The sequence below is a fragment of the Wyeomyia smithii genome, chromosome 1 (assembly GCF_029784165.1).
Source record: "Wyeomyia smithii strain HCP4-BCI-WySm-NY-G18 chromosome 1, ASM2978416v1, whole genome shotgun sequence".
In the NCBI taxonomy this organism is placed as follows: Eukaryota; Metazoa; Arthropoda; class Insecta; order Diptera; family Culicidae; genus Wyeomyia; species Wyeomyia smithii.
Genome location: NC_073694.1, coordinates 146,729,383 through 146,743,035, shown reverse-complemented (window position 1 = coordinate 146,743,035; position 13,653 = coordinate 146,729,383). Strand labels below are relative to the sequence as shown.

Here is a 13,653-nt window from a genome sequence, read left to right as displayed (position 1 = left end):
CGTTTTCATCTGAAGAACGTTTTCTTAGTAAATTCTCTAACGATACAACGAAATGACAACTGAAACCGATACACGATTGATTTTTTATTTTTAATATTTTCATTTCATGGCCTACTGACGCATAGTTTAATTTAACAGAAGGCCAACAGCTCAACGGACATGTACATGTAACTATCATATGAATTTTCATTTTTATAATGCTTAAAACTGAAGAAAAACGTCAAGGTGTACGGATTTCGATACTGTACGGGTTTCGATCCAGCACGGTATTACAGGTCCTTCCTCATGATGGTTTGGGCGGTCTCGATAGACACATCTAGGTCAACATCGGTCTTCCAGATCGAGAGGTTCATTTTTCGACGAACCCGCTCCCTCACCACCTTGATGAATGTCTGCATCATCGCGGAAAGCAGCCGCCTGGGTCATTGGCCCAGCCACTGCAAACTACCGCGTAATGTCACGTTTACTATGTCAGTTGATTTATACACTTTGTACAGCTCTTGATTCATGTGTCTGCGTCACACTCTATCTTTTAACCTTTAGAATCCATGATTCATGCCCGCAAAGCACAACCGGAAAGATGCCGATTGTATCTATGTCATCCAACAAGCATGTGAGGTTTTGTGGTGACGGAGCCAGTTATACCTAGTGTCTCTCTTCATAAAGTATCTTACAAACTAAGCGCCAAGTTCAAAAGTAATACAGGTTTAAAATCAGTAAATTGTTGTTGGGGGCGGCTTGATGTTCTTCAAACAGCCATAATCAATGAGCAACATATGTGGTATGTTCTGCTGATCCAGGACCTGAACTGGGAAATAGGGTTCCTCGGGCCCATGCGGAGTCTAGTGGCAGGTTCTGCATGCGAGGTTTAAACGTGTTCTTGCCATTAAGTTAGATGTAGGCCGAAGAGACTAGACAAGGCCATGGATGGATTTAGGGGAAACGCAACATGGTCACTTTGCGAGAGGTGTCAGCGAGCTCGACCACCGTTCGCAGATCTTATACACGAGGAGATGGTGATCAAAGCTCCCGAAAAAAACCTCACACCCGTAACGTCCGTAAAGTGTTGACTATTAAACAAAACGTTATCGATTCGGGAGCAGATATCTCCATTTGGGTACTTCTAGGTGTGCTTCTAAATATTCAAACATGGAAAGTGAATACCACAGATGGCCATTCTTCTGGCTGCGGCAAACTTTATTAACCGCATCAAACAGTTCGTAGTCATGGTCGTGGCTTGTACGTTAGTGTCGTCTCTATTCCACTCGGTCAATGGCTGAAGTTCGCCAGCTCTGCAGTCTGCGTAGGGTCCGTAGGTCGTCTTTCACCGGATCGATCCACCTTGCCCGCTTTGCACCTTTCTTTTTTGTTTCTGAAGGATTTGTTCCCAGAACCATTTTTACCGGGCTATCGTCCAACATCCTTACGACATGCCCAGACCACCGCAGCCTTCCAATCTTAGCTGTGTGGACGATAGATGGCTCCCCAAGGAGCTCTTTAAGTTTGTGGTTCATTCGCCTTCTTCACGTTCCTTTCTCCATCACCTGCCGCATGAAGACCGCACGGGCGCGTTGGTTCTTCTCAAGCATAGTCCATGTCTCAATCCCATACAGGACTGCCGTTCTGATCAGCGTCTTGTAGATGGTTAACTTGGCGACAAATTCTACTCTACTACTCGGAGAGTCCTCCGGAGACCAAAGTATGCACGATTTCCTGCCATAATGGGCCGATGGATGAACCTTGATTTTATTACACCCAGTTTGAACTGGAGGTGGAAGGTTAGCACTGTCTTCTCGAGGACATCTTTCTTTCATGTACTTTGTCTTCGATGCATTGATAACCAGTCCATTCCCTTTGGATTCGGCCTTTAGTTCGATGCCGCCATCTTCACAAAGGTCCAACCAACAATGTCGATATCGTCGGCGGAGCCAAACAGTTAAACCGGCTTTTGAAATATCGTACCACTCGTGTCAATCCCTGAATGGAGACTTTGTTTATCAATGATTGGTCGGAAGAAATTATCATTAGTCGGTGCTTAAGTGCAGTTGAGGATTTGCCTTTAATCTTCAATAGTCATTTGAGTTCAATCAATTTGAGTCATTTGAGGGACTACATCGGATGAGTTTCATCTTCCGGTTACCCAACACTTAGACAATGATGTCTAATTTTGCTACCCTGCCGCCGCTGCAGTAGATGTGGTACCTCAATGAAGTGTATATGTGGAATGCACTGAACTCCCTTTCGCTGGAATTTGACCACCAAATCTCCTGGATATCCGCGATTTCCACTCCCAGTCGCTCAAACTCTCGAACATTCAAGGCAGCCCGTGCCGGTTCGTAGAGCATTCGATTGTTCCAAGAACCAAGTTTCCAATCGTCTATCCTTGCTCGTGTCCGTGTTCGCTTGTCAAAGCGGGTCCTGACACTAAGTCCAGAAGTAGAACAGTTTTTTTTACTGAACATGCCCTATATAACAAGCTTTAAATCAATATTATTAAGGCTCAATCGTGAAATTTAAAGTTCAGCGCCTCACGTGTCACATCGACCGCTTCGATGTTGAGATATCGCGAAGGGATTTTTAGAACTGAAACATCTTCGATAATCCCATCCGGATCGCCTTCACAACTTGTTCAAAACCAGTCTTCGTCCAAAACGAACTGTCGATTTTTCTAGCACAATTACAATCCATTTAACTGGTTCTTCCGGAGCAGCATCAAATCAACGCTGTGCGTTTCACATACGTTTTGACATTTTGACTACAAGCGCATGGACAAATGTATCACTTACACAGTGTTGCTAATTCGACGATCACGTTTATCAGTAGCAATTTTAATTAATATTTATAAATTCTATCTTGATGATAAAAAAATATTCAAGTTTTCAAAACATACTGTTTTCAAAAAACTTGCTGTTGTTTTTTACGTTGCTTGATTAACGGAGATCGCCTAAGCGACATTGGAATGTGCTATTATCGGCTTTGAATGGGTACCACTGGAACGAGTAGTTTAATTTGATAAAACACCATCCCGGAGACAAGGATATTGTGGGTTCGAGTCACATCTGAATACGGTATTTTTTCCAAGTCTGTATTATTTTTTATTTAAAGCAGCTTATGCAGCCTCCTGTGTATTGAGACGAAATACTCAAAATGAGTAAGGTAAAATACAAACAAAAATATATCAATGTGGTCGCTATCTTTTTCTCTGTTGAAACTTGTTGAAAAAAATCTCAATAAGCAAACGTTAACAGTAATTAATTGATGTTCCCAATCGAGGGACACTATTTCAATCACCTCGAACATATTTTGAGCAGCTTGCGTCTGTTATGCAGGAGATTTTCTTCAGCACCCAAATGGCGTCTGAACAGCTATAATTTTGGTTGATTTTTTTCAAGCGGTATTTTATACATTCGTGAGACAACTGTTTATCCACATACATTGTGTTTAAAGACTTGCTGTGAATTTTCGATCTGAGCAACAGAAGCTTGTTGAAGTTCTGAAGCACACTTCGGAATTTCGAAGTGTCGCTAAACATTGCAAAAACCGTTTGCCTCTAGACGTTAAATAGGACAAACAATGCCTTTCGAACAAACTTGCATTCCTGCCTTTGAGTACGATGCACCTTTGAGACTCCCCGCTTATTGTTCGAACGACAGTTTTTCCTTTCCGGACTCGTTTTCATGCAACCGCCATTGTTCTTATCTTTGCTGTACGCTTTTTTTGTCGGCCAGTAAAAACTGGAACACCGCAGTGGCATGGTTTTCTCGAACAAAGTTTGTCTACACTCAAAATATTTTTCACGTTATTGTTACGTGAAATTTTCTGTACTTATTCATTTTCTGTCAGTTTTCATGATTTATGTGACAAACATAACATCTACGTGAAAATCACATGCATACTATGTTTTATCACGTAGTATCTACGTGAACTTGGCAACGTCAAACAGAATGAACTCTCCGTGCGAAAATATACAAGAATCAAAATGGCGAAGCTGTTGTGTAATTCGGTCTCTGAACATAAAATTGATTTCATCGATGGCTTGCCAATGAGTGAGATTTAGGAAAAACCATAATTCGACATGGAATCTTTAGCTTACAGATTTTGTACAGATTCAGTTCAAAGATCCAGGAGTTACCTGAACATAAACAGTAGCAGCTGACAGTAGTTATAGACGGTGAATGTCTTAATATTTGTCAGTTTTTATGTCGTTCAATCTATTTTCGAATTGGAAATTTTGCATGCCCGTGCGATTTATCTAGCAACATATTTCAAAAAATTCTGAAATCTATTTTCTCTCTTAAGAATTTGGGAAACCACAATCGAAATTATTACGTTTTATAAAACGTAGTAGCTATCCGTTAATCAAATGCTTTTCACTTTGCCGGTAGTTAAATTCTACGTGAAAATCACATGAAACGCATATGTCTACTGAATAATATTCACAGGATAAATCATCTCACCAGATCATGATGAACTCAAATGACAACCACGTAAAATCTACGTAAAATGACAGTGGAAAATATTCACATAACTTTTTCGGTAATCATAACGTGAAAAATATTTTGAGTGTACGTTGAAAACTTTACCAGCGGGGCAGCAGTTTCTCAACTAAGATGCATGTAAATTAACAGCAAACCGTCCTGGTTTCAGTGAAAACAAATAAAAAATTTAGTTAAATAATAAATTAATAAAAATAACGAGTTTTGTCTGGAATAACGCAATATTGATACAAAAATGATTTTAAACGTAAGTTCAAGATTTAGCGTAGATGTTCTGATATAGTTTTACTTCTCTTTTATCAACAGCGCACATGAAGGCGAGTAAGGCAAAGCTGCCCGCTTCATTTTCGTATGATGTTCAAGCGATGGTACACAGTAGGCTGTGAAATACTACTAATTTTCCAGTATAGATCCTTTAAATAACGCAATAGTCCCAAGCAAAGCTTGGACTCTGGACTTTTTCCCGACGCGTCAAAAGTTTTTGATTGTGCCAGTTTCATCCAGCGTACGTTCAAGTAACAATGGTTTACAGAATAACCAAATCGAATGACAACACAAGCTTAGCTCATTTTAATGCGAAATGCGATGACTAATCACAACAAAAACGCAAGACATCCCACCCCATCAAAACTATCTTTACCTATACACTGTAAAAGTTTACTATGTAATAACAAAGCAACTGAAAGAATCATCGCGATAACAAAATTCTGAAACATCCCACCTTTCGATGTGACATGAGTAAGCAAATATAATGAAATAATATTTACACATGATACCGACTCAAGAAAAAAAAAGTATAATTTTTCGTTTTCAAGCTCACTATTTTGTATACTTCAGCCAAACCAAATTAAACGCAAACTTAAAATAATACAACACTACTACTGACTTTTTAATAGATGAGGAAAAAAATACTACTGACTTTGCCACATTTCTGGAGGAGTCATCATAACTATCAAGAGTAACACGAAAAAGACCAATATTAGCTACGACTAGACAAAGAAAAATGGAGCAAAATAAATAAACAAATTCGTAATGGTAGAACGTACTACAGCAGTTGGCTCTTTAACTAAAGATCGCTTTCCTCGTACCAGGATAGAAAAGTGACATTGAAAACCATACTAGGCATTATCGTAATGAAACAGACACGCCTGACCAAACAGGTCACACTTTGATTTGCAGCAATGAAAGTGCAAAGTTGCAAAAACGTATAACATACTACAAAGTACATAGCAGAATTAGGTTAACCAAACAGGACATTCTTTCGGAATTTTACATTTACGTTAACACAAAGTGAAAGTGGCGGCTTAATCGAGATGGCGTTCGTTTTTGTGGAGCAGTAGATTTGACGGGAAAACGTAAAAAAAAAAACAAAGTAGTTAGTGATACATAATGAAATTGAAACAAAACGCGACAAATTTACAACAAATAGTAATCTTAGAAAGCAAGTCTCCATTCAGAACCTACACCTCACTCTCTGTTCCACGAGATGCGCGATCCAGCCGTTGAAATCGTTCGAACCTTATTAAACAATTATTCAAAATAAACCACTAATACTGTGTTAATTTAAACCAAAGATGAGGTATTTAGTTTACAACTGCGTTTACTGTCAGTTGCCAAATTAAATGAAAATGGAAGCTTATTGGCTGCTACCGAATAACAAACTATAATAAATATTAGGTATATAAAAGCGATAAAATAAATTGTACCGTAGAATAGACTGGAACCCACTTCTAGGAGGTTTTCAGAAATAAAAAAACGCATTTGATTGGCAGAGCTAATCAGATACAAATAAGCAAGTTACATTAGTTACTGTTACAAGTTGATTCGATTCCAGGTTCTCATCTTAGAAATATGTGAACCAAATTCTTCTTGTCCGCATTAAATTTAACCTGACATACTCGCAGCACACGCTATAGAATTAAATACGGTTAGCGAACAATTCTCGCGTAATTTCTCAAAGCAACCTATCTAACAATGAGAGACTCTCTTTGTTTACTTTCTCTTTGATCAATAATTATGTTATTTTTCCATATTTCATGACACTCAATGCAAAGTAAGCAAGATAGTATAACTATCTCTCGATTAAGGGGAAGAAAGCTTAGAAAATATATTTATTTAATGACGACGTAATTAACGAAACAAAGTGAGAGAGGAGAGAATCTGTCATTGTTACTTAGGTCCCTTTGAAAAATTACGCGAGAATTGTTCTTTTGAGTCAGGAGCCGCACCGGCAAAAAAGTAGAAAAATCGCAGAATAGGACAGTCATAGCTTCATCCTATTTGATATATTCTTCAAATCGCAGACCGCCTGCATTCCTGATGTCAGCATAACCTCATTGTTGTTTTTTTTTTTGCGCGGAAGGCTCACACCAATGTAACAAGTTTACACAGATTACATTCGTTACTGGTTTTTGGACTACGCCAAAACTAAACTTTTTCAGCACCGCTCGGGGTACCCACGGGTTACCAACAACAACATTCTACGAAGACCGCACACGCCTTTCTGCCATTTGAACTGCGATAAAAATTATCACGTTGATTTCATATGAATTTTAATTACCCAACATTGATTTTTACATTTCGTACAGTTGTATAGAACCAACCATTGTTTGGAATCTGCCTCATTAGCGTAGTCAAGGTCTGATGTAGAATCATCTCATGCAAATCATCCAAAGTCCGATATGCCCTCAACATCTCTGTTCGTCATCTGGAATCAGTGACGTTTTTTTTTTTTGAAGTAGAATACTTCTCTCAGGAAATTCGGCTGCATAGGGATGTGAAATGAAAATCTAAAACCGAAAAAAGTGAAAAAAATGTCCAATTTCAAATGCTAATAAATCGGTTAGTATTCTATGGATTTCCTTCGTTCTTGCAGCAAAGATTGGAAAATCTTCTAAGATTCTTCCCAAAAGAAGATAATTGTAATTTTATTATTCACACTATTGTACTATTGAAAATAATCGAAATGAAAAATTCGACCTCTGATTGGTCGTTATATGATTGCTTCCCAAGCACGGTCCACAGAATCATATACCTTTTAATTTTAAACATGCTATTTGGCCTATAAAAGAGCATGTTTTAGCCGAAGCCGCTCACAATAGTTCTAGACAGCGACAACAGCAGTCGTCCTCCCTTAGCAGCAGCACTAGCAGTGCAGTGGATACCAGCGATGGCGGAAAGCGGCCACAGCTGCGGCGTAGCTATGGATAGCGCACTAGTTGCAGCGAATTCCAGCAACGATAGCAGTTGGGCCAGCTGATGCAGGGACAGTGGATACCAACGGCAGCGTATAGCGGCCACAACTGTAGCATGGCTATGGATAGCGCACTAGTTGCAGCGGATCTCAGCATCGATAGCGGCTGATGCAGTGAGGCGATGCAGTCTCCGTGCGATAGTGGGCACTAGTAAAAGCATTCAATGAAAAGTTGACTCATTTTGACAACACGTGAGCCGTCTAGTTTTGAGTGTTAAATCAGCTTTTCACTGTTTATTTTATCACAACGAATACTTTGTTCGCACTGTCAGTGATAACGCAAAGATGTGATCGGTATCTTATCCGAACAAAAAACTTGTCCTTTTCAGGATGAAATAAAAACTTGATTGAAAAGGTAATATTTTCTAATGAGTTAATTCACATTTTTAAATTTGTAAATGTTATAAATTTTACTTTATCTCCGTGTCTCAGAACGTATTGAATTATCTTTTCGTTCAGTCATGAACACGACAGCCGAAGTTTCATTATCTGCATAAAAATCAATTTTTTGCATAATCAAAATTCAAAATCAAGCCCCAATCATGACAAGCAACTTACTATTTTTATTGAAAATGATCAATCCTTGTTAAAGCGTAAAATTCGATTGATCTGATTAGTCAACGTTTATTTATTAGAAAAAATGACTGACACGCAAGCAGCCGGGTTATCTTTCTTGTAAAACTATTCTACTTCAACCTTGCGGTCGTGGCTTTGCACGCAACCCTCCTGATTTCTTGGTTTTTTATTTTCAGAAGAACCATTGTTTCAATCAATTTATCCCTCCTCTTGATCTTTAGTCTTCCTGGCTGATCGTGCTATACTTATGTCTCAGATCTGTTCGATGTTTAACTTGACTCAGCATTCTCCTTTTTCAAGTGCCTAATTATAAAATACTTAGATTAGCGAGAAACTGTTACTTTAATGATTCTAAACTACCCCAACGGAAAATTTGTTGTAAGCACTCTGTTCACGAAACTCTTTCTGTACCTTTATGTTAGTAGTTAACAGCTTTTTCTAGGCTATCACATCTCCTGTTATTCGATTTCTACTGCACTTGCTTTTTGTTGTGCCGCTGGACCAAATAATTTATTGTATGCATATTTATATACCTCCAGGTATAATCTAATATGAAGATTTCGTTAGTACGATATTTCACAATCATTAAGCTTAAAACACACACGCAACAACCGAAAGTAGTCGTAAATACGCAAGCGAATTGGACTTTCAACTGAGGGCCGATTTATTTCGACGTTTATACTGAGCATACTGAGCGCACTACACGCTGCTCATAAAATTACCTAATTTGAGTTTGAGTTTTTAGGTTTTGTAAGTTTTTGTTATTTTAATTTTTAAATCTTACAGAAGATTGTATCGAAGCATTTATAACATTTTACAATAATTGTAATGATTAAAATACCCAACCGAAAAACGCGCAAATTAGCACGAAATCGAAAATAATCGATCCGAATCTTCTACAACATTAACATGGAATCAAAGCAGGCGGTCTCATACCTTATCTTTTTATCGATTCTCTGATCTAGATGTTCAGCTGTTGGGAAAAAGTGTTAACAAAAATGGTAGGTCATATATTTTGTTACTTCATTCTTGCAATACAGTAAGATCCAAGCAGTGCTGAAATAGATACACACAAAACGAAAATCAATCAATTGAGTAACACATGATGTCTAGCAGGTGCAAGCAGGAAGTAGGATGGGAATATAATTCGTCAACAGTAGCAATCGAACATTGAATAGCAATGTTAATATTGTTTATATTAGGAGCTCAATGTGGCGTTTAAACAATAGAACGAACGTTAGGTACTAGGTTGCAGATAAAGTTATAACCGTGCCGGAAAAGGTTTGATTTAGAAACATTTAGATTGTTAAGCATGTCGATACTCCCAAATCATAGAGGTGTTGAACTTACTTTGCTGGATATTTCCGTGAGTTTCGCACATTCCAACATTAGAACACTTAGTTAGCTTAGTTGATGATTAAGACAAGTTCAATAGGATGAGGTGCTCAAATTTTTGCATATCACAGCGTGCATTTGATACAATACCTTTAAACACGTCTTGATTCAACAAACATCGTTCTAAAGTTAGAATGCACATCATCAACACACTGCTGGAGAAATATAGTATTATAAATTATAACTTGCGTTACCTTTTCAAATCATATGCATGATATGCACTTATTTTCGCACTATATTTTATGCAATGGTTCATCAAAATTCACAAGAGGGGATAGATGGCCGGGCAGGATTCACAAGCAGCCTTTTCTTATAAAAGTCATTTTGCCTGAAAGCGACAGTGGGTTACGTGAAACCAATATTTACAGTATTGACCTTTTTACGACACATTTATGACAATACACTGTCGTTGGAGAATTATATTGCAGTTCGCTCTGTTTTCGAAAGCTGTCTACTAACACATATCATATTTATTTGTTATCATATATATATATATATTCGATTAAACCCGCCGATGAGATTGAAATATTCGAACGAATCGGCTGGTCGAATCAATTCTAAAAAATTGACTTTATTCATCTATTATATGAGTAAGCTGGCCGCATAGGGTTTTATTACACTTTTTTAGGATTTAGAAAAACTTTAACCTAAATTTCCTATAGAACCAATCTCAACCGATTTCGTTTAATTCCTAAGGTAATTTTGCAAAACAGAGCTTATATCACGTACTCACTTATCGAAATCATTTTAGCACTCAGAAACATTTCTTCCAGTGTTTTTCATTCCACTGAATTTTAATCCTAATCCAACATTGAATATTTGCATAGAAAATGTATTTGTTCATCATATATTTGCGAAATCACAGATCTTTAGGAATGATTTTAAACGAAACGCCATTGTTCGGTGCTAATTACATCATTTTTGTCGAAATATAACAGAAAAACATAATATACAATTTACAAATGTTTTCAAGCTGCGGTCGTTGTCATATAAAAGAAATGTCACAGAATATTCTAATTTTGAATCGCTTTGCATTTGAGCATCTTATTCTACATCCGAGATCTGTGACTTTTTCTATTTTGATTGTTATTCTTGTTGATAATTTTCTCGAATACATTTTTTGCAAACATTCGACATTATTATTGAATGCGATATTCCAGTGCACGTACACTCTCGTAAAGATTTCAAATGCTTTATAAATGCAGTACTCTGAAAAACACGCTATAACAAACCATGTCCTTAAACACAAATGCTTATGTGTCTAGAATAACCATGATCCACGGAATATCCCTAAAACATAAAATTTATTAATTAATCCCAAACAAAAATAAACACAGAAAGCTTTATCTTACAAATAATACTAACAATATTAATAACAAACAAATCCAATTGAAAGTGTCCAACAACCTCGACCCAAAACAATAAATGTGTTTTCATTTTAAGCGAAATGAAACGATCGGTTCAAAATGAGGAATCAACCCAAAGCATACCCCTGACCCCTCCGTATTTCAAGTAAAGAAAAAAAGACAAAACACAAACTCTTACAAAACATATACACACAACAGCAAAGCACCCATCATTACCACCGGAAGGATATCTCCTTCAACGCGAAGATCTACTTCTCACAGAAAAGAAGTCGAGAAGTCAACATCAATTGTATTACACTGTTAAAAAAGCACTTTGACACGCAAGTTCAAGTAAACACCCAAGTCAATAGTAAAGAGGAGGTTAGCACCAAAAATTTCACATAGTAACATCAAAACGGTTGAAAAGCTACATGAATCATGCACAAATGAGGCAAAACATTTGCAGCAGCACACAAACATGCAGAAAAAAAATCAAACTGGCTGGAGCTTCTACGCGAGTATGACGCTACATGAAAAAATTTGAAACAGCTACCGAAAGGGGGCTAGAAACGGCATATAACAAACCGAAATAATGGTTGAGCATAATGAAACATTGTGTAAGTGTATGCTAAACGTATTTTTGATTATTATTTATATGGAAGTGGAAATATAAGTTATTTACAAATTGTGAAACATTGGAGTCAACAGTTGCCGAGATATCACATTTCCGAAGAGTTTCTCATATTGTGCTTCTACCCGGGTGTTAGCTCTATTCTACACTTGATATTGATTCCAATATCACAATTAGGAGAACATTGGTATATTACGTATCGCAGCATTTGGCAATTTTCGATACCTCTCCCCTTCTACGTAACATAATTTTGCATGGTGATTTTACACAGTGTAACACTTCGCACAGACTAACAGACGTAACACTGGACCTAGCTCCATCGCCACAAAAAACGTTCATTTCAAATTTTCAATCGAATAACAGTCATCGCGCGAAATCGTCGTCTGGGGTGCTGTCATGAAATCTCATACATATTTTGTAGTTCTCCATTTGACACATGCAGTAACGCTGGCGCTGATGTCGAAATACATGACGCAGCGCGAACACGACAGCAGATGGTGCTAGTGTTACTAACGTAAAGTACTGGAATCATCCAAACGATGATTTTCTTGAAAATTTGTTCGACGTGTTATGTCTGTTAGTCTGTGGTTAAAGCCTCGTTGAAGAAATAAATAAATAATAAAAACCCCTTCCCTCAGGGCAGGCCCTGAGCGCGGTATGTGATATAGGAATGTTTCCTAAGAAGATTAGATTTTAAAATTATAAACAAATATCATAGGATTTATCTAAACGCCAACAGTAATAAAACATATTTTGCGAATCAAGCATCCTTTTTTACACGAAGGATAAACTATGTGTAGAAGCATATGCATATATTTTTAAATAATTGTGTGTTATGTTGCGAAAAACCGGGTTACGGAGTTTCTTATTTCTCACTAACGTAGGTATGTATGTCTACAGTTTACATCAAAAAGCGTTCGTTCTCTTCAGGTAGCAGTAGCAAGAAGTAAAAAAATGCCAAAAATATAGTGCAAAGAAAGCTAACCCACTACGTCAAATTAGTTATCCAGTGAAGGCATACGTGTAATATTAATCATGGATTTTCAAGCTTATTTAGCTTACTCCATCTGTAGTCCACCACTACAATATAGTGTCGAAGCTGCAAGCGTTACGTGCAGATTCACGTTACTTTCGGTGCTTTTGTGATGGTAGACATCATCAGGGTTGCCAGCCTTCAGTTCGGTTGAATACTTCCGTTACGTCGAGCGTCTACAAAGCAGTTCAGTAGAATCAAAAGCAAAAGATTAACCACATTTTTGAAAACAAAAACAAGGGTAGTATTTGAAACTGTAAAAGCGATATATAATTTGTAAATCTTATAAATATATTTGACCCTCTTGAAAAGCATTCTAGAATTTTCGGTTTTTTAGTTGAAAAACTCGATTCTCGGGCAAGTACCTACGTTGCAACCGTTGCAACATTCTTAAACAGTAAATATCAATGACATAAAAATTGCTTTCATAAAGTGCAATGTTCGGCATAGAAGACAAGAATTTTAGGGCTCTTAGATCCTAGACGTGAAATGAAAATAAAACAGGAACACATGATCAACATATGAAATTAGTCCAGTAATTTTTCAGTTACGTTACACGACGCAAACGCTAATCCCAAGCATCTGTTTATGACGCTATTTAGCTTATGTGGTGAATTTTTTAATGTAGGTACGTGATGTACACTGTGTTTCTTCTTCACAAATATTGAGCGAAGTTGAAACTAACACTAGGTATTTCTGAACTACATCTGATCTACTTTGAACTTGACCTGTTTGGAAAACAATATATTTTCCCATTGAATACATTGAACCCATGGCTCGCAGACAATCATAAAAATATTAAAATATTCCATGAAAGCTACAATCTATCAATATGGCGTAGGGCGTAATTTAGTTTCCTGTCCGTTTTCCATACTATCAACCACCTGTTGCTACCGGTAATAATCATATGGCAATAAACGCAT

The 13,653-nt window shown here is 37.3% G+C and overlaps 1 protein-coding gene across 1 annotated transcript in view; it reads left to right on the top strand.

Moving 5' to 3' along the window:
• LOC129718168 (uncharacterized) overlaps positions 1 to 11,759 on the top strand; it is a 104,026-nt gene extending 92,267 nt beyond the window's left edge. The window contains exon 9 of the mRNA XM_055668623.1: positions 4,803 to 11,759. Coding sequence (XP_055524598.1) covers positions 4,803 to 4,811 — 9 coding nt within the window. The 3' untranslated portion in view covers positions 4,812 to 11,759. The remainder of the gene's footprint in view (positions 1 to 4,802) is intronic.
• The last annotated feature ends 1,894 nt before the right edge of the window (positions 11,760 to 13,653 follow it).